The sequence below is a fragment of the Microcaecilia unicolor genome, chromosome 5, assembly GCF_901765095.1.
Source record: "Microcaecilia unicolor chromosome 5, aMicUni1.1, whole genome shotgun sequence".
NCBI lineage: Eukaryota > Metazoa > Chordata > Amphibia > Gymnophiona > Siphonopidae > Microcaecilia > Microcaecilia unicolor.
The window spans coordinates 159,563,032-159,588,529 of NC_044035.1; the positions used below are offsets into that span (position 1 = coordinate 159,563,032).

Below are 25,498 nucleotides of genomic sequence, written 5' to 3' on the forward strand. Positions count from 1 at the left end.
GGAAGGGAGAGAGCTGCTGGACATGGGATGGAGAGGAGGAGGGGATTGGATGGAAGGGAGAGGGCTGCTGGACATGGGAGGGAGAGGAGGAAGGGGCTGGAGAGCTGCTGGACAAGGAAGGAAGAGGAAGAAGGGACTAGAGGGAAGAGAGCTGCTGGACATGGGAGGATAGGGAGAGAAAGAGGGGAGATGGATGAAAGGATGAAGAGAAAGGGGAGAAACTAGAAGGATGTGGAGAGAGGGAGGAGACTGAACAGAAAAGGGTAGAGAGATAGGCACTGGATAGAAGGAGAGGGGAGATAGAGACACTAGATGGAAGGATCAGGAGAGAGGGTAGATGAGTGGAAGGATAAGGAGAGAAAGAGGGAAGACACTGGATGGAAGGGTAGGGAGAAAAAGGAGACGCTGGATGCAAAAGAAAGAAGGGAGCTGCTGGATGGAAAGAGGGAGAGGACAGAGTAGGGAAAGACTGGAGAATAAGAGGAAGGGGCATGTGGCGAACAAGGGTGAGGAAAAGATGAAAAGCCATAGGTGATGAATGGACAGGAAACCCTGGCAAGAGAAAGACGAAGGAAAGCAGAATCTAGAGACTGGGAGCAACACAATGAGAAAAAGTAAATGGCCATACAACAAAGGTAAAGAAAATAATTTTATTTTTAATTTAGGATAAAGTAATATGGTACCTGTGTTAATAAAGTTTCAGAGACCAATACTTCCTTCCTTAGGTCAGGAGAGGATACCGTAACAGCATTATACTGACCTGAGGCAGGAGGTTTTGGCCTCTGAAAGCTCACTGAAAAGTGTGACTAAATTTTGCTTGGGGAGGGGGGTAGAGAGAAAATTTTGTGCCCACCCACTTTGGGTTCAGGCCCACCCAAAATTGGCAGTCTGGCTACGCCACTGAGAGAAACTGCCAGTATGTTCTACAGCTGGTCAGGGGCGTAGCCAGACACCCAAGTTTGGGTGGGTCTGGACCCAAGGTGGGTGGGCAGAACTCCACCTTGTCCTATAAGTGGGGCCCAAAGCGCTTGTTTGCCTAGGGCCCAGCAAGGGGGTTAAGCCTGCCCTGTACCTAGAATTACTCCCTGAAAATGGTAGATACAAATCAAGGTCTGGTATATATATAAAGTTGCGCATATGAGTTTATCTTATTGGGCAAACTGGATGGACCATACAGGACTTTTTCTGCCATCACCTACTATGTTACTATGATAAAAGGGGGCTTGCGGTGGTGTCGGCATGTGGATTTGCTGTGCGCCGAGGCCCCCCTTCCACCACAGTGGGTAAAAGGTTGTTTTTGGCCCCAAAACAGAAATGGCCCTGTGCTAATCATAGGTATTGGCACGATGCCATTTCCAAGGGAAGCCCTTACCTCTACCTATTTAGGTGACAGTAGGGGCTCCCACACTAACCTGGCAGTAATTACCACTGGAAATGGTGTGCACTAGGGGTGGGAACTACCACCAGGCTCCTGTGGTAACCCGGTGGTAGTCCTGATTTGGCGCATGGCAAAGTGGCAGTAGATCTACAGCCGCTTTGTAAAAGGGCCCCTAAGTAGGTGCATAAAGATAGGGCAGCAAAAAGGCTGTCCTAAATTTATGCACCCAGTTTACCAGGCACCGGTCTGAATATCAGGCAGTGCCTGGTTAATGTTCGGGACAATACACATACCCGTCTATTAAATGCAGAGAGCCCCGAGTGCACCAGCATTGAATATCCAGGCTGGAAGCGGCTTACAAGCCGTTTACCATCACAAGGTGAATACTGTCCTCTCTATCACGTTCAGGCCTTGTTATATAGAGTTGTATATTTCCCCACAACATGCCTTAATGGATTCCCACCATCCAGTATCACCACTGACTTCATGTGCTAGGATGTTTGCCACACTCACTGACTGGCTGCTATATTCTTCCTTTAAATAATGAATCGCTGTCATTAGTAGCTCTGAAGTATTTCATTAATCAATTTCTGTCAGAGTAGTGCTAACATTAATGCTTTTATCAGTCTGTGACCCAGAGCAGTGTGTGCTTTATCATATTACAAGAAGCGTTCACGGGCTTAATGAATTGCTACCCTTGGGTTCTTTTTCTTTTTTTTTAATAGTGTATCTTACGAGAAACAAAGCAATCTGAATTATAAACAGCTTAGGGACAGCCTAGAAAAATTGGTTTCAATTATACATTTTTGATTGGGTAATATTCGACATTCCAAGGATCCATTATTTCTCTGAAAACATGCAGGTCACACAAATGGTGACAAACAGGCATCGGTTTCAAAGCTTTCTGGAAAGCCTTAAAGATCTTTACTATGCTTACTTGGGAGCTCCTTAACCATCACAGTCCTGCTGTTCCTGTGTCCAAAGCCATTTACCCAGGTAAAAGGACTACTTAAAAATTGCCCACCCTTCCTGCAGGTAAAAGTATTTATTGAGTTGGTGCAGATGCTATTGTTTTGCTTTGATTGCAGTTGCTCTTTGCTGACTCCCAGAAGTTACTGCCCTAGGTAACCATCTAGTCTGTCTCATTGCTGTGCCAGCCCTGGATGCATGGTTTCTCCAAAGAACACGTTTGCATTGCAAGTCAACTGACTGGTACTATGGGCAGTTCTAAACACACCAAAAACTTTAGGAAATCAGTTGACCAACAAACTAGCCTAGTGGTTAGAGCACTGGTTTTGTAATCCAGAGGATTTGGGGCTCTGTAGAACATAAGAGGCTTGCATTCAAGTTCACCCTTGGCATTGGCTCACAATAACAGTGTGACACAATCTTTAAATGCCTTAAAGCCAGGAATTTTGAATGGAGGAGTGGCCTAGTGGTTGGAGAAATATCCAGAGTACCTGAATGTAACTCACCTTGAGCTACTACTGAAAAAGGTGTAAGCAAAATCTAAACAAATAAGCAGGAAGGAACAGGCTCCATTCTTCTACATCAGGAAACTATCAACATACACAACTTTTCTCATGGGATGACCCTAAGAGTCACATACCTAGTAGGAAAGAATTAATGAAGCAGATTCAGGCTGTAGTTTTTGAATTAATATGGAACAGAAAGTTCCCCTGAGTTATTGGGGCTGTGATATACAAATCCAGACTACAGAGGGGGTTTGGGGGTACCTAACTTTCCAGGGTACCATCATGTATACACAAGGTGGGCAGGTTAGGGGTGTCCCAGTGGAACAATTAGCTTTTATTGGAAGGAAATAGAACTGTACAGAACATAGTTTAAACCTTGTATCAAGGCAGGTTACTTATAATAAAAATTAACAGTTTGTATGGAGGTCAGAACCAGGACCAGCAACAGCTGGGAGGCCAAAGACACAATAATCCATTCACTAGCCTATGCTTTCATCCAGTAAAACAATCCAGACCAGAAGCTGCAGTTCTGAACTAAAGGGTTTACTTAAACTTGGATGATGCCGACAACTGGGACAATATTTAAAAGCAATCTACAGGCATAATCAGAAGAGGAAAACAGTTTTAACAAGTCTCTTACTTTTCCCTTTAGAATAATCTCTCCTGATAAAGGTAATTAAAAAGAGTCCTTTACAGCTTTGATGTCTTGGGGCTCCTTCTCCATAGGGAAGCTGCTGTAATCCTACTATCAAGTCTTTTTTAGGACTCTCTGAGCCTTTACTCACAGTGGCCTTAGCTGGCAGTTCCTTTCCCAATGAAACTCAGTTACTAGCCTCTTCATCTGTAGATTTCTTTATTCTGGGACTAGCCTCTAGTCCCTTTATATTCCTTGAGGCTTGATATTTCACTGTTCACTCCCTTCTCTCAGTAGAAATGTAGTTGGTTTCCCATTTCAGCTTTCTCCTAACACAAGTACAGTAGATAGACTTACTCTGTTCTATGCTTTTACACTCCTTTACTCTCCAGTGGGCATGTTACCCAGAGAGCATCTCCTCTTGTTTAGTAGATATACAATTGGTAGGGAGACAAAAGTCAAGACTCTTACCCTCACTGTAGTGGTACGACAGCTGGGAAAGTTAGAGCCAAGGAAAAGAAACCTCCTAGTGGGCTTGGTATTTATACTTCCAAGGGGTATAGCTTAAATGTTTCACCAAAGGTTGGTTGCATCACACTGGAAGACAGTTGCTAATTGGAAACAGTAACTCTCACCAGCACTGGATATGTGAAGGAGGAGGACTTGGTTTAGCTGCACGATACTAAAACTTGGTAGAGGAAAGTGGTCTGGTTCTAAAAAGACATGGGAATCATTATTAGACTGTATGAACAAGGAAGGTGGTGAGTCACTTCCTGTAAGGAGACAGGGAGATGAGTGCTAAGCATCAACAGTGATGTTGAGGGGAAGATGGCTAGGAGTTTCTACTAAGGGGAAAACTGTTTTCTTGATGACTTTCCTACTCAATATTTTGTGGATGTTTGACAGCACTACTGACTTTATATACCATCTCATGTTCTTCTTGTTATTGACATCAATAAAACTGAAGATTACAAACATTGATTTTTAAGATTTAATTAGAAAACTCACAGAGCGAGGTATAGAATTGTAGTCAATCACTGCCCGTTTCTACTACTGATGTCCTGCTGGGTTGTTCCTTCTTCCCATCAATCTTTCTAGTACTCCAAAAGAGCTCATCAACATACAAAAATGTACATTTTTTACTAAAATAATTTATAAAAATGTATATATGCTTCCTTCCCCATACTTTCTTAATTACCAGTTCCCTATTGTTTCCTAGTTTGACTTCCCTGTCCTTCTCTATTTCAGGGTATAGACTGAGTCTCCCGCAGCCTTTGGCTGTGATCTAGGACTCAATCAGAGTATTTAGCCATTAAAACAAAGATTTGCATAGAAAAGGACATAAGAACATGCAAACAAAATTATCATGTCTCTTTATAGTTTCCTACTCTTCACCCTCTATGAAGGTCATGCCCAGAGAATCAGGATCTACAGTTGACCAACAAATGGAAAACGGCTGGTTGCAAGGGTTGGTCAGAGAATGAAACATCAACAGAGTTACCACTTCTGCAGCAACCCCTAGCAAACTAGTCAAGCACAACAAATAAAACAAATATACACTCATGTCCACATACCTAAAGTTTCCTTGATGCATTCTATGATTCTTTTCAATATCAATGACTGGATGAAATTTAACAGCAAAAGCAGGGAGAAAAACAAAATGACTGTACATTGATTTTCTAATATGCTTTGAAATACCACCCTTTTTACTCAAGGATTTAATTTCTTACAATCATAGGGGGAAAATGTTATATGGAACAAAGCAGCAAACAGAAACTTGTACACAGAATAGATCATCATTACCGTGCAATCCCATCAAAGCTTATTCGTCAATACAATAATATTCAAGCACCTTTCTGACTTCATATGCAACTTTCCCCTCATTTTCTAACTCCTGTTACTCTATCTTATTTATCTACATGTTCCATCTTTGCTTATACCCTATGAGGTCTATTAAAATGTTTTATTGTGTGTTGTGTTGACATTATAATGTAGTATACTATGCTATACCCTTATATTGTTATTTGAAGATTTTTTACTGCTGTAATTGTCTATTGCCTTTATTTGACTTTTTCTTGCTGTATACCACCTTGGGTGAAACTCTTTCTAAAGGGAGTAAATAAATCCTAATAAATAAATAAATACACATCTCATGCCAATGAAAGGAGAATCCCAACTAACTATATACACCTTTCAGCTAACTCCAAGCAAACAGGAACACAGTGTGCATCCAAGTCATTCAATTCTCCTAATTTAACTTAATCAAATCTAATTCTGTTCATTTGTATTGTGTTAAACCCCTTTTGGTTTGGAGAAGAGTACAAAAGTAGTAAACTAAGCATAGCTAGGGAATCACATAAAGCAATGTACATAAGATCATAAGTGAGGCCATACTGGGACAGACCATCAAGGCCAGAATCCTGAGCGTATTATTTGTTTTGTTCCGGGTTGAGAATGTATAATAGGGTACTAGGTATAATATTTATTTTATTTTTATTACACTTGTACCCCGCGCTTTCCCACTCATGGCAGGCTCAATGCGGCTTACATGGGGCAATGGAGGGTTAAGTGACTTGCCCAGAGTCACAAGGAGCTGCCTGTGCTGGGAATCGAACTCAGTTCCTCAGTTCACCAGGACCAAAGTCCACCACCCTAACCACTAGGCCACTCCTGCACTGCTAAATAGCGATTTTTCTTTTGTTGTTATTGTCATTTGCTTTCCTCTACTGTTCCTTTAATGTGGATTTATTACCAGAATATGTGATCTAGTTATGATTGATTATTCTAATGGTTTGTGGTATTTTCAAATTTTATCTTTATATAATACAAGTTTATAAATGCAATTTAAACAAAAAACTGTACCAATTCTCCAGTAATTTAAAATTTTCCACCATCATCTTTTCTGTTTGTAAACAATCTTGATCATACTGGAATTAACAATAAAATGTCATTGGCATAGGTGTAATATGATATAACTAAGTCAGATAACCCATCCTCAAAAGATAACATTACTATTATTAAAAAGGATCAGTAACAACGGAGAACCTTGCGGTACACTACATGTTAAACACCAGGTGATGGAAGCTGGATTCCTTTTTGATAACCTTATATTTTCTCAGTAAGGAGAGAACACCATCTGTTATTCCCAATTCACTCAATTTTGTTACCAGCAAAGTATAATCAACTAAATCAAATGCTGAGGACAAACTGAACTGACCAAGAATTGTTTATCCTCCTTTTGCTATTATTGTTTTCATTTGTGGAACTTGAGAAACTAAAAGGGTCTCAGTGCTATAATCCTGACACAAGCCTCTGTTAACCTACTGGGCTTATTTTGTTTTGCTTACAGATGGGAGATGAACACATTGGCAATGGAGTGGAGTTACAGGAGGGATGAAGTTGTGGTGCAGTCTTCAGAACAAATATTACACTTTGTTGGAAGCATATTTTAAAATAGTTTGGGACTAAATTCTATAAATGGCGCCTTAAAAATTGACACAGAACAAAATAGCGCTTAACACTATTCTATAAACGCTGCTTAAAGTTAGGCGCCATCTATAGAATAGCACCAGGAACCACAACATGTAGGCGTGACCATTTATACCAAGAAAGCTTGGTGTAAATCCCCAGTCCTACATTAGGCATAGACCCCCTTTATTCTATCACAATGCACGTACATTAAAGGAATGCCCCTGAGTTGCCCATGAGCCTCCCATGGCTGTGCTCCCTCTTTGGACCCACGTAAAAAAAATGGATGCATAAATTTTAATAAATGCCATTATTCAATTAAGTTGCGGGTGCAAATTTGGGAGTACAACTCATAGCGCCATATATAGAATTTGGGGGTTAATCAAAACTCACCTATTACTAGAATCTTTCCCTTCTGAACAATCTTAATCTCCGCTTCTCTCTTATTCTGTTCTAATTTTACTTTTATTGTATTAACCACTTTGATGATACCTATATGCGATCCCATAGCGGTATATCAAATGTGATAAATAAATAATAAAATGTCTTGGTTAGCAGGTGTTTTCTCTCATTTCCTGCCTATGGGTAAACATCTTACTTGAAGAAATTTATTAACTATCAAGTCAGTTCTAACAATTACGAAAAGGGAATTCAATGTAACTATTACTAAACTGTTATCTTAACAACGCCAAACATGGTATTTATTAATGGGTTGCTATAGTAATCCTGTTAAATTGCAACCCAGCATTGCCATAGAAACAAAATATAAATTAATTGGACAAATGCTCATTTGTATATTGGCATGTCTAACACAGTTATACGTGTATCTAAATGTTCCAAAAATCCAAATCCACCCCCTCCTACATCACGTGAATAATGTCACACTACATCCTTCTTTTAAATAGCACTTTTTCTGCATTTGGTACTATAATCACACATTTATGAACCTGTTGCTGGAAATTAGAGGCATTTGGCAAACAACTACTCCAGTAAACTAGTTGTAACAGACAGCAGACAATGGACGAAGAGTTTCACCTGAGATCTGGTTCTCTTCCAAGTTGATGGTTTCCAGGGTGTTCACAGCCGCCAGCTGCTGAGGGAAAACTTCAAACTTGTTCCTCGACAGATTGATGACTTTTAAGTGCTGAAGTTTTCCAACTTCCTCAGGCAACTGATGAAGGCAATTCCCAGCCAGGTTCAGCTCTACATTAAGACAAAAAAGGAGGTTATGATTCTGACCAGCAACAATGGGCTGAAAGAACCTGACAATGGGATGAAAGAACCAGAGAGAAGGTGATTGAGTAGAGATAATAAGTTAGATTTTCTTCTCAAGAGAACTGGGCGAACATTCTATGCAGGATAACAAATCACATGTTTTGTGATTGCTCACAAATGGACAGCCAAGAATACATGTTTATGTTTATTAATGAGTTGCACATCAGGATTAAGATGCTTTGGCTAAGTCATATGTCACAACAAAAAGGGCTTAAAGTTAGTACTGAAGCACATGTGAAGGCAAGTCTATAAACCAGGCAGTCACATTATGTGCATGTTTGTCATACTGATATATATATTTGCATGTGTGCACATACAGTATGGTGGGAATTTCAAATAGTGCTCAAAAATCAGAGCCAGAAAAAATTGGCGCTAGACACTAGTGCTTGGCGTCGATTTCTGTGCCCAAGTCTGGGTGCCAGACTTATGGCAGCTGAAACCTGGTGAAAATCCTGGCCCCCAAGTTGGGCGCAAATCCCCCATGTTCTATGATGCTGCCCCCAACCTTTGGGATTGCCCCTGCCCCTCCCATGGCCATGTCCCCTTTTGGGTTCTGCGCCATGGGATTTGGGTGTCCAGTGTTATAGAACAGCAAGCAGTCAGATGTGCAAGCAAATCATAACTGGTGCCAAGTTAACGTCAATAATTGGTTGTTAGCCCCCCATTTGTCTATTAGACTGTAAGCTTTGTCTATTAGATTGTAAGCTCTTTGAGCAGGGACTGTCTTTCTTCTATGTTTGTGCAGCACTGCATACGCCTTGTAGCGCTATAGAAATGCTAAATAGTAGTAGTGGTAGTAGTAGTAGTATTGCTGGTTAATGGTTTGTTATCCAATTAAGTTGCGCATGCATCTTGGATTGGCACCCAAATTTGAGTGCCATACATAGAATACATAAAGTATCCCGCAGGAAACTCAACTACAAAATCTACAACAATATGACATTTTTTGTATAAGAATATTTTTGGTGGGGATCATCAGATTTTAATGCAACTCACACCATTAGAACATCTTGTTCCTTCTTCATATTGAAAAAATGGTTGCGGTGCAAATCGTCATTTGATCACCCTGATTTTGTGATTTTTTGGCATATATCTTATGCAGTATTTTATAATTCTTTACAAAAAAATGCAGTATAGCACAGCATAACACTTATCTTAATAAGCTTGCGACAGTATCTAATAGCAGGAGAACCTCCACCGACATGGCCAGGTTTCGTAAAAAAACTTCCTCAGGTAAGAGGTTCTCAAAACATATGTCTCATATACTCCTGCATAGAAACAAAATGGCCGCCATGTCATATTGTTGTAGATTTTGTAGTTGAGTTTCCTGCTGCAATATCAATGTTTGGGACACTTTGGGGCTCATTTTCAAATCACTTAGCCTTCCAAAGTTCCATAGAAACCTATGGAACTTTGGAAGGCTGTGCTTTGAAAATATGCCTCTTTATGTACTTTAGCTATATTTAAGTCCCCACATTTGTTTAAAAAAATCTTTTTGGTCAATTAATTGGATATATAGAATACAGGCATATGTGCATAAATGTCAATATTCCACCTAAGCACTATTCTGCAAATACTCACTTAACTTACATAGGGCCAGATTCTATATATGGTACCTGAAAACTCTGCGCGGAATAAATTTCTGCTTAAGCGTATTCTGTAAGTGGTGCATATATTTAGGTGCGGTAAATAGAATATGCTTAGTTGATATACCAGTGCTTAATACTACACGCATCCATTTACACCAAGGGAAATGTGGCGTAAATGCGGGCGTGTAGATTTAGGCGCACTGGAGCATATTCTATAACAGTGCATGGAAATTTTGGAACATCCACTAAATGCCCACAACTACGCTCCTTTTTGACTGCACGCATTAGAATTTAGGAGCAGTATGTTACAGAGTACACTTAGCAAGCTGTACGTGTAAACTCTAATTATTGCCAATTAGTGCTCATTATTGCTCGTTAAGACCTGTTATCAACGCTGATTAGCTTATTAAGCTTATTAAGTTATGCGTGCTGTTATAGAATACACTTGGATTTTGGTGCAGAACACTAGGCTCGATATATATAATCCAGGGGTAGTGGGTATTTGTAAGGGGGGAGGGGACGTACACAGGTGCGGAGCATCGGTGGGGCATGTGCAGGGCTCCCACTTATGCATGTAACTTACAGAATCCTTTAGATTTTGCATGTCCTTGCCGCATTTAGGCACCTCTACTTACACCTGCTCTATGGCTAGTGTACGTGAGGACATCTAGATGTTAGATACACCAATCCTAGGTTACAATAGTATTCCATAATGGAATCCAGACACCTAGGTTCTGTTATAGAATAGGCTCATAAGTACATAAGCATTGCCATGCTGGGACAGACCAAGGGTCCATCAAGCCCAGCACCCTGTCACCGACAGCGGCCAAAAGAACAAGCAATTTGTCCCGCCCATCCTAGAAATACTGTATTATTCCCTTGTCAATTCAATAACATTCTATGGCTTTTTCCTCCAGGAAGCCATCCAACCCTTTTTTGAAGTCCGCTAAGTTAACCGCCTTAACCACCTTTTCCGGCAGTGAATTCCAGAGTTTAACTACTCATTGAGTGAAGAAAAATTTCCTCCGATTCATTTTAAATTTACCACACTGCAGCTTCATCGCATGCCCCCTTGCCCTAGTATTTTTGGAAAGCGTAAACAGACACTCCACATCGACCCATTCCATTCCACTCATTATCTTATAGACCTCTATCATATCTCCCCTCGAGGCAGCTACATGGAGGCACCCAGTTACAGAATTATGCGTTTATCGCTGGATTCTATATATCACGCCTAGCATTCTGTGCTGAAAATCCAAGCACATTCTATAACAACACATGTAACTTATTTGGTTTAACAAGCCAATCAGTATTTTTAACAGCACTTAACAAGCAATGAGTACTAATTGGCAATAATTAGAATACGCACAACTCACTAAGCATATTCTGTAATGCACAGTGCCTAAATTCTAATGTGCATAGCCAAAAGGTTATTGGTTATAGGCAGGGAAATGGGCGTTTGGTAGGCGCTCCAAAATTTACACGCACTTTTATAGAATATGACCCTCTGCACCAAAATCTACGTCGGTATTTACGCCACGTTTTCCTTGGTGTAGATGGACACGCGTAGTTCTTCGTGCTGGGATATTAACTAAGCACATTCTATATACTGCACCTAAACCTAGGCACCATTATAGAATATGCTTAGGTGGAAATTTATTCCATGCGGATTTTTCAGGCACCATATATAGAATCTAGCCCTTAGGCTCAGTTTCTCAAGACAAGAAGGTGGAAATTCTAACCATTCATTTGTATGCTGAGGGAAGCTTGGCAGGAGGAGAGAAGATGAAAACAGAAAAGTGAGATTGTGACTAACATGATTGGAAAAATAAATGCCAAGACAACAAAGGCATAAAGTATTTTATGTTTAAAAGATTTTTATTGATAGCCAAAAACAGTGACAACAAACAACTTAGCAAAGACATGGGTAGTCCAATATTCCTCCCTCTCCTCCCCCCCCCCCAACTTCCCCTCCCCTAGTTCCTGAACACAGTATATACAGTCACTGAGGTTTTCACATATCACAGATCAAGTTCAATATATCACATTAGATATTAACATCACTGTGCGCCCTCAAGGTTAGGGTTCCCACAAATGGGTAGAAAGAAAGGGGGTAGAGGTTGCTGAAAAATAATACCGCCTACACAGCAATCTCCAGATAATTCTATAGGTCCTCAAAAATGGATGTCTGAAAAGCCCCTGGGGGCAACACTCCATCAGTATGCAAGATCATACTGGAGCAAACAATTGAATTTCCAGTGCAGGCAAAGAAAAATATGAGGTGTTACCAGTGGTGTTCCTAGGGGGGCCGATGCGCCCCGCCCCCCCCCCCGGCAAAAGGACACCCCCCACAAAACAACCCCTCCCCCCCGGGTGCACGCCGCTGGGGGGGTGCCGCGCGCGCCTGTCCTCCGTTCATTCCATGCTTCTTCTCTGCCCCGGAACAGGTCGGGGCAGAGAAGAAGCATTGAACGAACGGAGGACAGGCGCACATGGCACCCCCCCAGCGGCCTGCACCCGGGGCGGACCGCACCCACTGCCCCCCCTAGGAATGCCACTGGGTGTTACAGAACCAGTCATTAATGTGTCTCATGCCGCTGGCTGCATTAAGATAACACAGACTGAGAAGGCCCAAGCCCCCAAGGGATTTTAGTGTCTGCAGGATCCTAAATGGCAATCTAGGGTGCTTACCCAGCCAGATGTAATGCTGCAGAGACCGTCGCAAGCTACCTTAATCTCTTTGAGGTAAAAATATGATTAACATTTGAAACAAATAAAGACACTTACGCGCCAGAAGCATGTTAAATAGGTGTACCCGCCCCCACACAAAAGGCGACCCCAATACATAATTTACCCGATGTGTCATCCAAAACAGGACATACATTAACTGTATACATTTTCAAGTTCATTGGCAAGTACACTCCTAAGTATTTCAAGGCTGAATTCTCCCAAGTAAGAGGTAAAGGACCCCTCCATTGTGTATCAGTCTGAGGAGTAATGGGAAGAGCTTTTGATTTACCCAAATTAAGGGAGAACTCAGATATGATAAGCAGAAACAGCAGATCATCTGCAAAAGCCAGCATCTATGCCCCTTCATCTTATTCTCCAGTCTTTCACTAACTGTATCCTCTGCCCCCTTTCCATCCAGAATCCACCCCTATCTCTACCCACCCTTCTATCCAGCATCTCCCCATCCTTCGATCCAGTGTCTCCCTCTCTCTCCTCTTCCTCCACCAAGTGTCTTCCTCTTTCCCCATCCTTCCATACAGCATCTCCCCTCTTTCTCTCCCTACCCTTCCATCCAGTGTCTACCCTCTCTCATCCTTCGATCCAGTGTCTCCCTCTCTCTCCATCCTTCCATCCAAAATCTCCCCTTTCACCCACTACCCTTCCATCCAGTGTCTCCCCCTTTACTCTACCCATCTTTCCAGCAACTCCCCTTTCTTTCCTCCTTCCATACAGTGTCTCCGCTTTTTTTCTCCCCATCCTTCTTCCATCCAGTGTCTCCCCCTTTACTCTACCCATCTTTCCAGCAACTCCCCTTTCTTTCTTTCCTCCTTCCATACAGTGTCTCCCCTTTTTTTCTCCCCATCCTTCTATCTAGTGTCTCCCCTCTTTCTCTCTCTAGCCTTCCATCCAGCATTTCCCCTCTTTCTGTCATCCTTTCAGCATCTTCCCTTTTTCTCTCTCTTCGTCCATCCAGCGTCTCCAAAATTGTGTGCCATCCATTGCCTCCCCTGCATAGCAGTGAGTGTGGTGGGCGCACTAGGGGGAATGTCACACAGGGCACATTTCTGGTTTGGGACACTCCTGGCAACAAGTACCCCAAAACCTTCCACCAGCAGCTGGCTTATTTTGCCCAGTTTCTTTATGCAGTGGCAGTGTCTCCTTCACAGGTTTTCACTCCCAACTCCCACCCTTCCTCCAGCCAGAGTCAATACCTCTATCTGTGCACCATCTGCACAGGTTAGTGGCTGTTCAAGAAACAAAACATAAAATAAGCAACAGCCTTTATGACCAAAGCATGCTTCAAAGTTCTTGAAGTCCCACCCTCTCTGGCGTGAAAAATATGCGTCAGACGGGACACAACTGGCAGGTCCTTCAAAGTCATGCCTGAATCAGAAAGATTTCATTCTTCTTTATATTTTGTTATCTTCTGCCTGTGCATATATTGTGATGGCAGTGGCAGTAAAGAGAGGGAGAGTTGGGCTTGGAAGAGAAATGCTTGGACCAAAGTCAAGGCAGCCAGAATCATGTGGCAGGGGGACTGGGAGAGGAAGATGACATGGGGGAGGGAGCCAGCATCAGATGGAAGGGAGATGCTGGGTGTTGGGGATAGGGCAGTGGGAGACAGAGGTGACGTGCTGGACAAGGGGCAGACAGAGACAGAGAGAGATACTGTATAGAAAGAGGGGAGATGCTGGACACAGTAGGGGAGACAGGGAGAAAAAGTGGACATGGGGGAATGGACATTGGGAATAGGGAGAGAGTATGTGAATGAGGGCGCATGCTGGAACTGGGAGATAGGAAAAAGAGGGGGACTGGATGAAGGGGAAGAAAGCGGGACAAGACACTGAATGGGGAGGAAGACAAGAAGAGATGCTAGACACAGATAGAAGAACAATGAAAGGGGAGATTTGGTGAAAGACTGGGGAATAGGGGGCTGGGAAAAGACAGAAAGGAAACAAATAAGTATCAGCGATGGACGCAGGGAGCAGTAAAGTAGCAAAAAGATTAGAGACCTTGGAAAAAGTTAAGAGAAACAGAGAAAGTAGAAACCTGAAACTGCAACCAACACAGAAAAATAAAATGGCCCAGACACAAGGTAAAAGAGAGAAGGAATTGAATATCAATTTAATGACTGGTATATGCCAGTGTTTGGAATGTATGTGTTTTTTCTTTTGAATAGAATGAGGGGAAATGCTTTACTGTTTCTATTCTAATGGTGTGCTGCATGCGCATCGGCTTTCTGGGGTTTCAGTTTAATTTTTGTCTACACATTTCTATATTTAGTTTTTTTCTCACTAATTCTTTACTTGATGAGGGTATGTGTTCAGTCTGTGTGATCAATGCCTGGTATTCTGCTAGCATGGAGTTTCTATATAAGAATCTGTACTGTATTAATCTGGCTTGTTCAGTGTTCCCAACAGTGAATGGGGGTCAAGGGGTGGGCTTCCACTAGACCACCAGGGCAATTTGCAACTGGAGGGGCTGGGGGGCCTAATGAGTAGTGCAATGGCCTGAGATCCAGGGAAACCAGGTTCAATTCCCACTGCAGGTCCTTGGAGCTCAGGGCAAGTCACCTAACCCTCCTGTGGCCAGGCACAAAATAAATACCTGTATATAATGTAAACCTCTTTGATTGTAACCACAGAAAGGTGGTATATCAAATCCCATCCCATTCCCTTTCCCAATGACTACTCTTGTTCCACTGCAATTTTTACAGTGCTACCCTTTTCTGGATAGGCTCCTTGTTATGATTTTTGGGAATTAGTGCTGTTATGGAATTGTAGATTTGCTCTATAGGTACTACTACTACAATCATTTCTATAGTGCTACTAGATGTACGCAGTGCTGTACACATTATATGCAGGTACCTTCTCTGTTCCTAGTGGGCTCACAATCTAAGTTTTTGTACCCTGTAGGTCATGAATAACTTTTGTAGGGTTTTGTATTAGTATACAATATGCCTGGTACTGAGATGGTTTATGTTGCTGTAACTGAGATGACACCACAATCGAGATAGATAGATAGATAGACAGATAGATAGATAGATAGATAGATAGATAGATAGATAGATAGATAGATAGATAGATAGATAGATAGATAGATAGATAGATAGATAGATAGATTTTTTTGTATATTGAGTTCAATGAAGAAATAACCCAATTCTGCTCTGCACCCATGGTTAGGGGAAGAGTCTCTGTGGATTCAGAATATATGTTCAAAAGAAAAGCAAAACCTATGGCACATGTTTGTAACACCAAAATAAAAATAGTTCTGATCATTTTATTTTGGTTTTAATTGTGCTGTAGTTTTCGGGTTTTCTTTCGTTTGCTCCTTGGTGTGTCAGCACCTTACATCTTCTTTGTTTCATAGAATATATATTTACATTTAACACTGTGCCTGTCCACTGTATAGTATCGGGTATCAGTATGCTTTATATTAGAGTTTCCAGGTTACATAACTAAACTGTTACAATTTTTGCTGCATATAAACAGCATTGCACTTTTTTTCATTACATAGACTAGAAATATGTTGCTTTCTTTTTTTATTGGGACAACCACCTTACTGATGTTCTAGTGAGGGTCACCTCAGAGCTCCCCACCCCCTCTATAGAGCCGCCCCGTACTCCCACATTGAAAAATAGGGACATGAAAAGAACTCCATTTTGGAAATAATGAAGACATTAAATTCTGTGCACAATGTTTTTGACGACAGCAAGGTCCAAAACATCATGTATTTATGGTATAAATAGTGTTTATACTGTTGAGGATTAGATGTAAATAGATGTGCAAACTGTTTTGTGAGCTCATTTTTGAAAACTACATTATCCTCTTTTTTGGATCTTGGAAAAAAATTAGCCCTAAGCAGAAGTGATAAAGGATCTTAAAGATCAAATGAAGGGTACAATAAAATATTTAACTATCAGGGAGGGAAACAGCTGAAAACATTTAAGTTATCAGTTGGAAGAAAAATGAAAGAATCCCACAAATACAGACAAAGAAAAGGAAACAACAGTTCACTTGTAAGCTGAATGAAAGATTAACCAATTTGCTATTCAGTGAACTGCGAAACGTGTGTCAGCCTGATGCAGTCTTAAAGGGACAACTGATTAATGGTGTCACAGACTATGTACTTTGTCAAGAAACAGCAAAATGATGTCTTTACATTTCAAGAGGTAATGCAAGACACTAGAAAATCATCATAACAAGTGACTATGAATATGAGAAGACAGGCTTATTTTCGAAAGAGAAGGTCGCCCATCTTTCGACACAAATCAGAAGATGGGCGTCCTTCTCACAGGGTCGCCCAAATCGGTATAATCGAAAGCCGATTTTGGACGTCCCCAACTGCTTTCCGTCGCAGGGGCGGCCAAAGTTCACGGGGGCGTGTCGGAGGCGTAGCGAAGGCAGGACTTGGGCGTGCCTGACACATGGACGTCCTCGACCCATAATTGAAATAAAAGGGCGTCCCTGACGAGCACTTGGACAACTTTACCTAGTCCTGTTTTTCTTACAACCAAGGCACAAAAAGGTGCCAAACTGACCAGATGACCACCGGAGAGAATCGGGGATGACCTCCCCTTACTCCCCCAGTGGTCACTAACCCCCTCCCACCCTCAAAAAACATCTTTAAAAATATTTTGTGCCAGCCTCAAATGTCGTACTCAGGTCCATCACAGCAGTATGCAGGTCCCAGTGCACTTCAGGCAGGCGGGCCCAGGCCCATCCCCCTCCCTACCTGTTACATTTGTGGAGGACAGCGAGCCCTCCAAAACCCACCAGAAACCCACTGTACCCACATCTAGGTGCCCCCTTCACCCATAAGGGCTATGGTAGTGGTGTACAGTTGTGGGTAGTGGGTTTTAGGGGTGGGTTGGGGGTTCAGCAGACAAGGTAAGGAAGCTATGTTCCTGGGAGCATTTTAAGAAGTCCACTGCAGTGCCCCCTAGGGTGCCCAGTTGGTGTCCTGGCATGTCAGGGGGACCAGTGCACTACAAATGCTGGCTCCTCCCATGACCAAAGGGCTTGCATTTGGTCATTTCTGAGATGGGCATCCTTGGTTTCCATTATCGCCGAAAATCAGAAACGACCAAGTCTAGGGACAACCATCTCCAAGGATGACCTAAATTTCAAGATTTGGGCATCCCCGACCGTATTATCGAAATGAAAGATGGGCGTCCATCTTGTTTCAATAATACGGGTTTCCCCGCCCCTCCAACAGGACGTTTTGCGAGGACGTCCTCAGCATCCTTGGGCATCCCTTTCAATTACGCCCCTCAAAGTGCTTTCTAGAGGAAGAAATCACATGAAGTTCGACAACTAGTTAGGACACTATCGGGGTATTTCTACATCGTGTGCCAAAAAATAGGTGCAAATTAGCCCGTGAAATGTTTGGTGCGGCAACGGGAATTAATGGATATTAGGTACCAAAATGAGCTAAAATAGCAGTTAGGCATCACAGTGCACTTAGATGCTATTCTATAACTCGTGTTCTAAGCCTAGGGCGCACATTTTCAAAGCAAATGGACATCTCAAAATCCTCAAAAACGTCCAAACTGTGATTTTGGAATGGCAGAATTTGGATGTCCTACACTGCAGTGCATCCAAATAGCAAAGGGGTGTGTTGTGGGTGTGTTTTGGGCAGTACTAGGGAGGATCCAAATTTAGGACATAAAGCGATAATCAAACGGGAAGAAGTCCAAGTGTAAGAAGAAGGACGTTTTTATTTAGATATATTTCAATCATGTCCAGGGTACAAAAAGGTACTCTGAATGAGCAGCTAACCACTAGAGGATTAATGCATGACCCCTCATGAATCTCCCAGTGGTTACTGTTCCCCTCCCTCACCCCTGAAAGTGACATTGGAAAGGGAAACTAGGGTCTCTGCGACACATCAGTATTGTGGGCATTCTGAACACAGCAGCAAGCAGGTCTGAAGGGTAGCCTGGTCAGTGCAGTGAAACTGTAAACCAGGAGGACTCAGGTTCAAAACCCACTTCACTCTCTCTCTTTTTTTTTTTTTAACCTTTAAATTGTGAGCCCTCTAGAAGAAGAGATATATCTATTGTACCTACATATTAAAGACATCTGCAAATCTGAGGACTATCGAGGTGCTGCACATTCATGACAGTAGGTATTTCCCATCTCTGGAGGGCTCACCAGTTAAAATAACAGAACTGGCTGCCTCACTGCACTTACCACTAAGATGCCCCTCTGCTCTGCTGGGATGTCTGTGTAGCCATTTTCATACAAATGTTACCAGACAGACGTCCTTGTCTCTGGTTTTCTGGCGTTCATAATTTGGACATTTTATGTTGGAGCATGGTTTTTCATTTTGGATGTTCTCAAGTATTTTCAAACAGGAAACCCCGATTTTCCTTTTCAACAATGGATTGAGATGGACATTTTGAGGGGACTTTTATGAGTGGGACACTTCAATTCTGACTTGGGGTTCTTTGAAAAATGCCCCTCCACACACACACACATGTTCTAGCATGTGCCTGCAAAGGGTGCATTCTCATGCGAGGGACACAGGCAGGTCATGGCCATTACAACTATTTCAGTGTATGCTTTATAGACAAGTGCATTTACGTACCCAACTTCTGATTTTAGGTGCCAGCATTTACACCAGTCAAAGACATGGTATAAGTGCTTAACTTTGGACTTCTATAACAGAATTGGCACCTAACTCTGCCATTACAGAACACTAATGTAGCACCCATTTACAGAATTCCATCCTTGGGGGGGGGGGCAATACTATAAGTGCCGATTCCATTTAGGCATCCGATGCTTCATGGTGAAAATCTATTCTATAATAGCTAGTCATGCACGCCTATCATGAAGGCACCTACACTTACAAAAGTCATAGAAATGGTGTAACTACGGGCACCTAAATTTGGCAGGGCACTGTTCCCCCTAAGCTAAGCAGGAGTCCTCCACCTACAGTCCTGCCAGTGGAGGGCGCTGTTTCATTATCACATTTTCAATAGTGAAGGACAGACAAGCTCTGCAGGACTCCATGGAACCTGCCTGTTCCTAGCAATTGAAAACACAATACTGAAGCAGTGCCCCAATGGCAGCAATGTAGTTGGAGGACTCCACTCAGCTTACAGGGAACAGTGGGCAGGGGCATACATAACGCACAGGATTCTTTAAGTTACACCCATATGTTGGAGCCCTGCCCATGATTCACCACTGTGTATGCCCCCCTTGCATTTATGCACTAAGTTGCTTAGGAAAACCATTACAAACTAGCACTTAGATGGAGTATTGATGTTACACTCATATGTGCGTTCAAGCACATAGATATCAGTATCAGTGACGATCCTAGGTCGGCTGCCACCCAATGCGCAACCCCCCCCGGCGCATCAAGGCCCCCCCCCCCCCCGGGTGCATCTTTAGCTGCGGGGAGCAACTGCGTGGCTCTCGGATCCGCTGGCTCCCTGCTCCCTCTGCCCCGGAACCAGCGGAGCTGACAGGTGCATAGCACCCCCCCCCCCTCAGTAGCGTGCACCCGGGGCGGACTGCCCCCACCGCCCCGCCCTTCGTACGCCGCTGATCAGTATTCTGTACATTACTCATGCATTATAAGTGCCCCATTATACACTTGCCCTTCACATACACAGTTGTTTCAGGATTTCTACCAAAAGTCATATTTTTACTTGGAGAACTTTCTCAGATTGCAAGAAATGTTCCTGCCTAGCTCTCATTTGGTTAATTAGGCAACTCTAACCCAGCTCAATTAAAACATTTCAAACTGATTCAGAAAAGACCAGACCTTCTAAATTACCCAGTTCCAAGAGGGAGATTTTCTGACCGTTTTGGTTTTGAATTGATACCCAGTGCAGTATGAAGGTGTAATTCTATATAGATCGTGTAAAGTTAGGTACCAGAATGCTGCACGCTGTTCCCCGGATTCTACATCTTTCTTTCAGCTTTAGGGATTGAGCAAATTGAGGGGGATGGTGCCCCCTCATGATTTCCGAATGACTGTGCAGAGCCTGGTGCTAACAAAAATTGATTATCGTAATTCTTTATATTTGGGTATATCTTCTTTTAGGTTCCAAGCTCTGTAGGTCGTTCAGAATGTGGTAGCACGTTTGATTACTGGAGTGTCTACATCAGAACATATTACTCCTGTGTTAAAAAAAAATTGCACTGACTGCTTGTCATGTTTAGAGTTATGTTTAAGGTTCTGGTGTTGATACATCAGCGTGTATATGGGATTGTTTCTGATTATTTTTGTAAAGTTTTCAAAATGTACAAGCCAGGATTTCATTGAGGTCTGAGACCTCTAAACAGCAATGTATGCCTTCTCCAGCGATGTATCACTATGTGAATATAAAGATGCAAGCATTTTCAGTTTCTGGTCCTTTGTTATGGAATGGTTTGCCTGGGCATTTAAGGTTGTGTGATAATGTTCAGCATTTTAAAAGATTCTTGAAGTGTATTCAAGTAATTGTTTTATAGCTAATTGGGTTAATGTATTGTTGCTGATTTTTGCTGTTTGTTGTGTTTTATGTTTTTATTGATATTATGTACGTTTTTCTGTTACCCACTTTGGGTAAAGGCGGGATACAAATAAAATAAATAAATAACGAGACTTAAGTTGCATGCGCAAATCCAGTCATATTCTGGATTTGCGCATGCAACTTAATTAGTTAACAAGCCAATCAGTGCCAATAATTGCCACTTAAGCAATTATTGATACTAACTGGCACTAATTAGAATTTATGTTCAGAACTAAGTGTACTCTATAACATGATATCCGTAAATCCTGAGTCGCAAGGTTGAAAGAGAGTCATGGTCATGGGCGGGTCATGGGCGTTCCTAAAATCTATGCACATTGTTATAGAATGTACCCAATCTGCGCATAAATTAGACATCAGCATTTACATCATTTTATTAAATTTAGTCACGTGGAGGGACGCTCGACGTATTCTATAAACTGCATGAAAATTTAGATTTATTCTATAAAGTACACCTAAAATTTAGGCGTACTTTATAGAATACAACTAGGTGCATTTCGTTTCGGTGCTGATTTTTTAAGCACAATATATAGAATCAATCCCTATGTGTGAATTTTATAACGGCAGATGTGCATTTATGCTAGCTGAATGGCTAGTGTAAATGCTCTATATTTCTATGTTTATTCTAATTTACTATACTGGCTAGTTTGAGAGCAAGTCAAGGTGGTGTACAATACACTAAACAAAGTCCAAAGAAGGAAAAGAAGTCCACAAAAAGAAATAGGAAAGATTCAATCAAAACTTACAAGAATAATTAAAACAGTTAGGTGAGTAAATGCTATAACCAGTGCACAAAACTGCCTGACACGCCCCCAACCTGCCCTTGTCCTTCCCAGTTCTCAAGTTTCAAGTTTATTAAAGGCGTATACCCCGCCCATCAAAAAAATGTCTGAGCGGCTTACAATGTAAGGGGGGGATAAAAGAGTAAACAGGAAAATGGAGGCGACATCAAAATAAAGGGACGAGGGATGAAATACAATAAAAAAAAAAAAGCAAAGAAGGCAACACAAGAGGGGGGGCATCGTGTCTTCCAGGGTACCATCACTCCCAAGGAGCAAACAGCCCCCTTGAAGTTGAACACTCTGGAATTTGACTGCATAACTTATAGAATAGCAACTAACGGCAGTTACATACGTAACTGCTAATTAGTGCAAATTAAGAACAATTATAGTCTATTATTGCTTGTTAACACTAATTATTGATTCATTATCAAATTAAGTTACGCACATAACTGACTTTATTCCATAACCTGCTCATTACAAATTTCCATGCTAGTTACAAATTTGGATGCACAGCTTTCTAGAATTAGGGGTTCCTGGAAATCCAGGACTGTCCGAACACTTCTCTTTCTGGAACTGGGTAACTTGGCAGCTTTGCTTCAAATCAGTTGTAAAATTTCAACTGTTTAAAATCAGGTTACAGTCAACTCAGTAATGTGGACAAAAAATGCAAGTTGGAATGAGCCTGTGTTCACAGCTAGTCAACCATCTATCCCTAACGTTAAAAAATATACAAGCAGTACCCATCTCAGAACCTCACCCCAGTAAGTCAGGCCTTATTAGAAGTGTGTTTTGTTAAGCTTTCTGCTTCTGCAATATTCTATTTCCACAGCCTCCCTCACCAGAGATCCATGCTGAGTTATCAGCCCAATCAATGCTTTTTACCTCTTCCCAGTGACTACAGCATGAGCGGGTGCCTTTTATTGGTGCTGAATCTTTTTGTACAGTGGAGAAAATCAATCTCTTTTCTATTGCTTGTTTCTGAATTGCCATGATACAGCATTACTGTGACTGGTGTAGAGGTAAAATTATTCCACAGCAATAAAAGAATCAAACAGGACAAAAATCAAACTGGTATTCTGCCTTTAAATAATACCATATACTGCTCAATGATATATATGTGGAGATAAAGACCTTAGAAATAGAGCTTCAATTGTGCAACATCTGCATTAAACATACGCTCAATTCAATCATCAGTTCGAAAAGACTCCATTACATATTATGAGTCCTGGGCATCCAAATAGCAATTGAAATTTAATGTGGACAAATGCAAAGAGACGCACATTGGAAAGTATAATCTGAATCATAGTTATCTGATGCTAGGGTCCACCTTGGGGGTCAGCACTCAAGAAAAAGATCTAGGTGTCATTATAGATAATATGCTGAAATCTTCTGTATAGTGTGCAGCAGCAGCAAAAAAAGCAAACAGGATGCTAGAAATTATTAGGAAAGGGATGGTGAACAAGACCAAAAATACTATAATGCCTCTGTATTGCTCCATGGTGCGACCTCACCTTGAGTACTAAGTTAATTTCTGGTCCCTGTATCTCAAAAAAGATATAGCAAAATTAGAAAAGGTTCAAAGAAGAGCGACCAAAATGATAAAAGGGCTGGAACTCCACTCATATGAAGAAAGGCTATAGAGGTTAGGGCTCTTCAGCTTGGAAAAGAGATGGATGACGGGAGGTAAGATTGAGGTCTACAAAATCCTGAGTGGTGTAGAATGAGAAGAAGTTAATCAATTTTTTTACTCTTTCAAAAAGTACAAAGACTAGGGGACACTCAAAGAAGTTACGTGGAAATACTTTTAAACAAACAAGAGGAAATATCTTTTCACTCAATGAACAGTTAAGCTATGGAACTCTTTACTGGAGGATGTAGTAACAGCGGTTGGTGTATTTGGGTTTTAAAAAGGTTTGGACAAGTTACTGGAGGAAAAGTCTGCTATTGAGATAGACATGGGGAAGCTAGTGCTTGCCCTGGGATTGGTAGCATGGAATGTTGCCACTATTTGGGCTTCTGCCAGGTACTTGTGACCTGCATTGGCCATTGTTGGAAACAGGATACTGGGTAGAATGACCATTGGTCTCACCCAGTATGGTACTCTTATGTTCCTAAAACTTCAAAAATAGTAAAGGGGCAGAAACCAAAATGATAAGAACCATATAGGAGTGAAAGGGTGGAAAAATGGTCATCTGTTACTTCAGTGTGCAAGAAATACAACACGATTCCACTTAAAAAGCCTATAAATCTTGGGGTCAATATTCAGCCAGCAGTGATCAGCGTTTATTGATATACCACAGTTCCCCATAATATCAAAGCCATTTATAAACTTTAATAACTCAGTTTACTGTATTAGATAGAATATTTATAGTGAACACCATAATCCTCATTTAATCATCCCCACGAAAATAAAAATAAACAAATACATCTCAATGTTTTCTACTGACTTTCTTTATTTTAAGTAGGACTTATGATGGAACAGTTAAGAATTTACTGAGAGTGAACGTGCAGTTGTAAGCTGTTTGATCTATGCAACAAGTTCTTTATTTTCTCTAATTAAGTCTCTGGTGCCCATTCAAAACATCTCAAACTGTACAAAGTACAGGCAACAAATTTTAGCATAACACTTTTATAGGGGCCAGACTGAAAGAGCATGAGCTAGTAGCGGAATTCAACAATGATCAACTCTTTTAATTAAACCTCTGAGAGCAGTTAGTTCCAGTTCATCTAGCTGATGTATATGAAAATGGTTCACACATAGTTAACCATCCAACTTATTTTCAAAACAGATCGCCGGCCATCTTCCGACACAAATCGGGAGATGGCCGGCCATCTCCTGAACCCGGCCAAATCGGTATAATCGAAAGTCGATTTTGGCCGGCTTCAACTGCACTAATTTTTCTTCATTTCTAGGAAATTGCGTCTTAATAGTCGCTTAAAAGTATTGATATAATTATTTATTCATTCGTATTTTATTCGTTGATTGTCCAATCGTTTATTGTGCGCTGTTATGGTGGATTGTAAACGTTTGGGAAACGTCAGTTGAACAGAAAGATGCTTTCATAAGCTTTATGCATTCTCATGGTCCCGCTAGTTCATTTTATTGGCCGGTAAGACGCGATACTTGCTGGATCCCAGAACAACTTATCATTGCTGTTATGCCAGCTCCATCAGTGACATCATCTGGTCGGCAATATAGTTTCCCTGAAACCGTTCTCTTGCAGATCAATGATGCTTTCAGAATGATGAAGTAACTGAAGAAGGCAGGCTTGGGAACCTGCAGTGAAGTAACTGAAGAAGGCAGGCTTGGGAACCTGCAGTAAAGAAACCCACAATCAGGCTTGGGAACCTGCAGTAAAGAAACCCACAATCAGGCTTGGGATCCTGCAGTAAAAATACCCACCCATGGCTGTTACTGCATGGCTATCGGGCGTGGCCCCTATGGCGATTGGGATGCTGGTTTCAATGTGATAACCAGTAATGGCTCAGCCATCATGGACCAACGCAATACATCGCACACACAAAATATAACATACTTTGACCTGAGTAAATGGCTACTTAATGGTGGCATTGCAAAACAAAAACATATCAGTGTTGTAGAACACAATTTTCTCTTTCAGATGATACTGTTCACAAGCTGATT

At 41.6% G+C, this 25,498-nt stretch overlaps 1 protein-coding gene across 1 annotated transcript in view; it reads right to left on the reverse strand.

Moving 5' to 3' along the window:
• The window catches only part of LRRC20 (leucine rich repeat containing 20), a 295,773-nt gene that overhangs the window by 181,862 nt on the left and 88,413 nt on the right, over positions 1 to 25,498 (reverse strand). Inside the window, exon 4 of the mRNA XM_030203505.1 lies at positions 7,991 to 8,158. Within this exon, the coding sequence (XP_030059365.1) occupies positions 7,991 to 8,158 (168 nt within the window). The remainder of the gene's footprint in view (positions 1 to 7,990; positions 8,159 to 25,498) is intronic.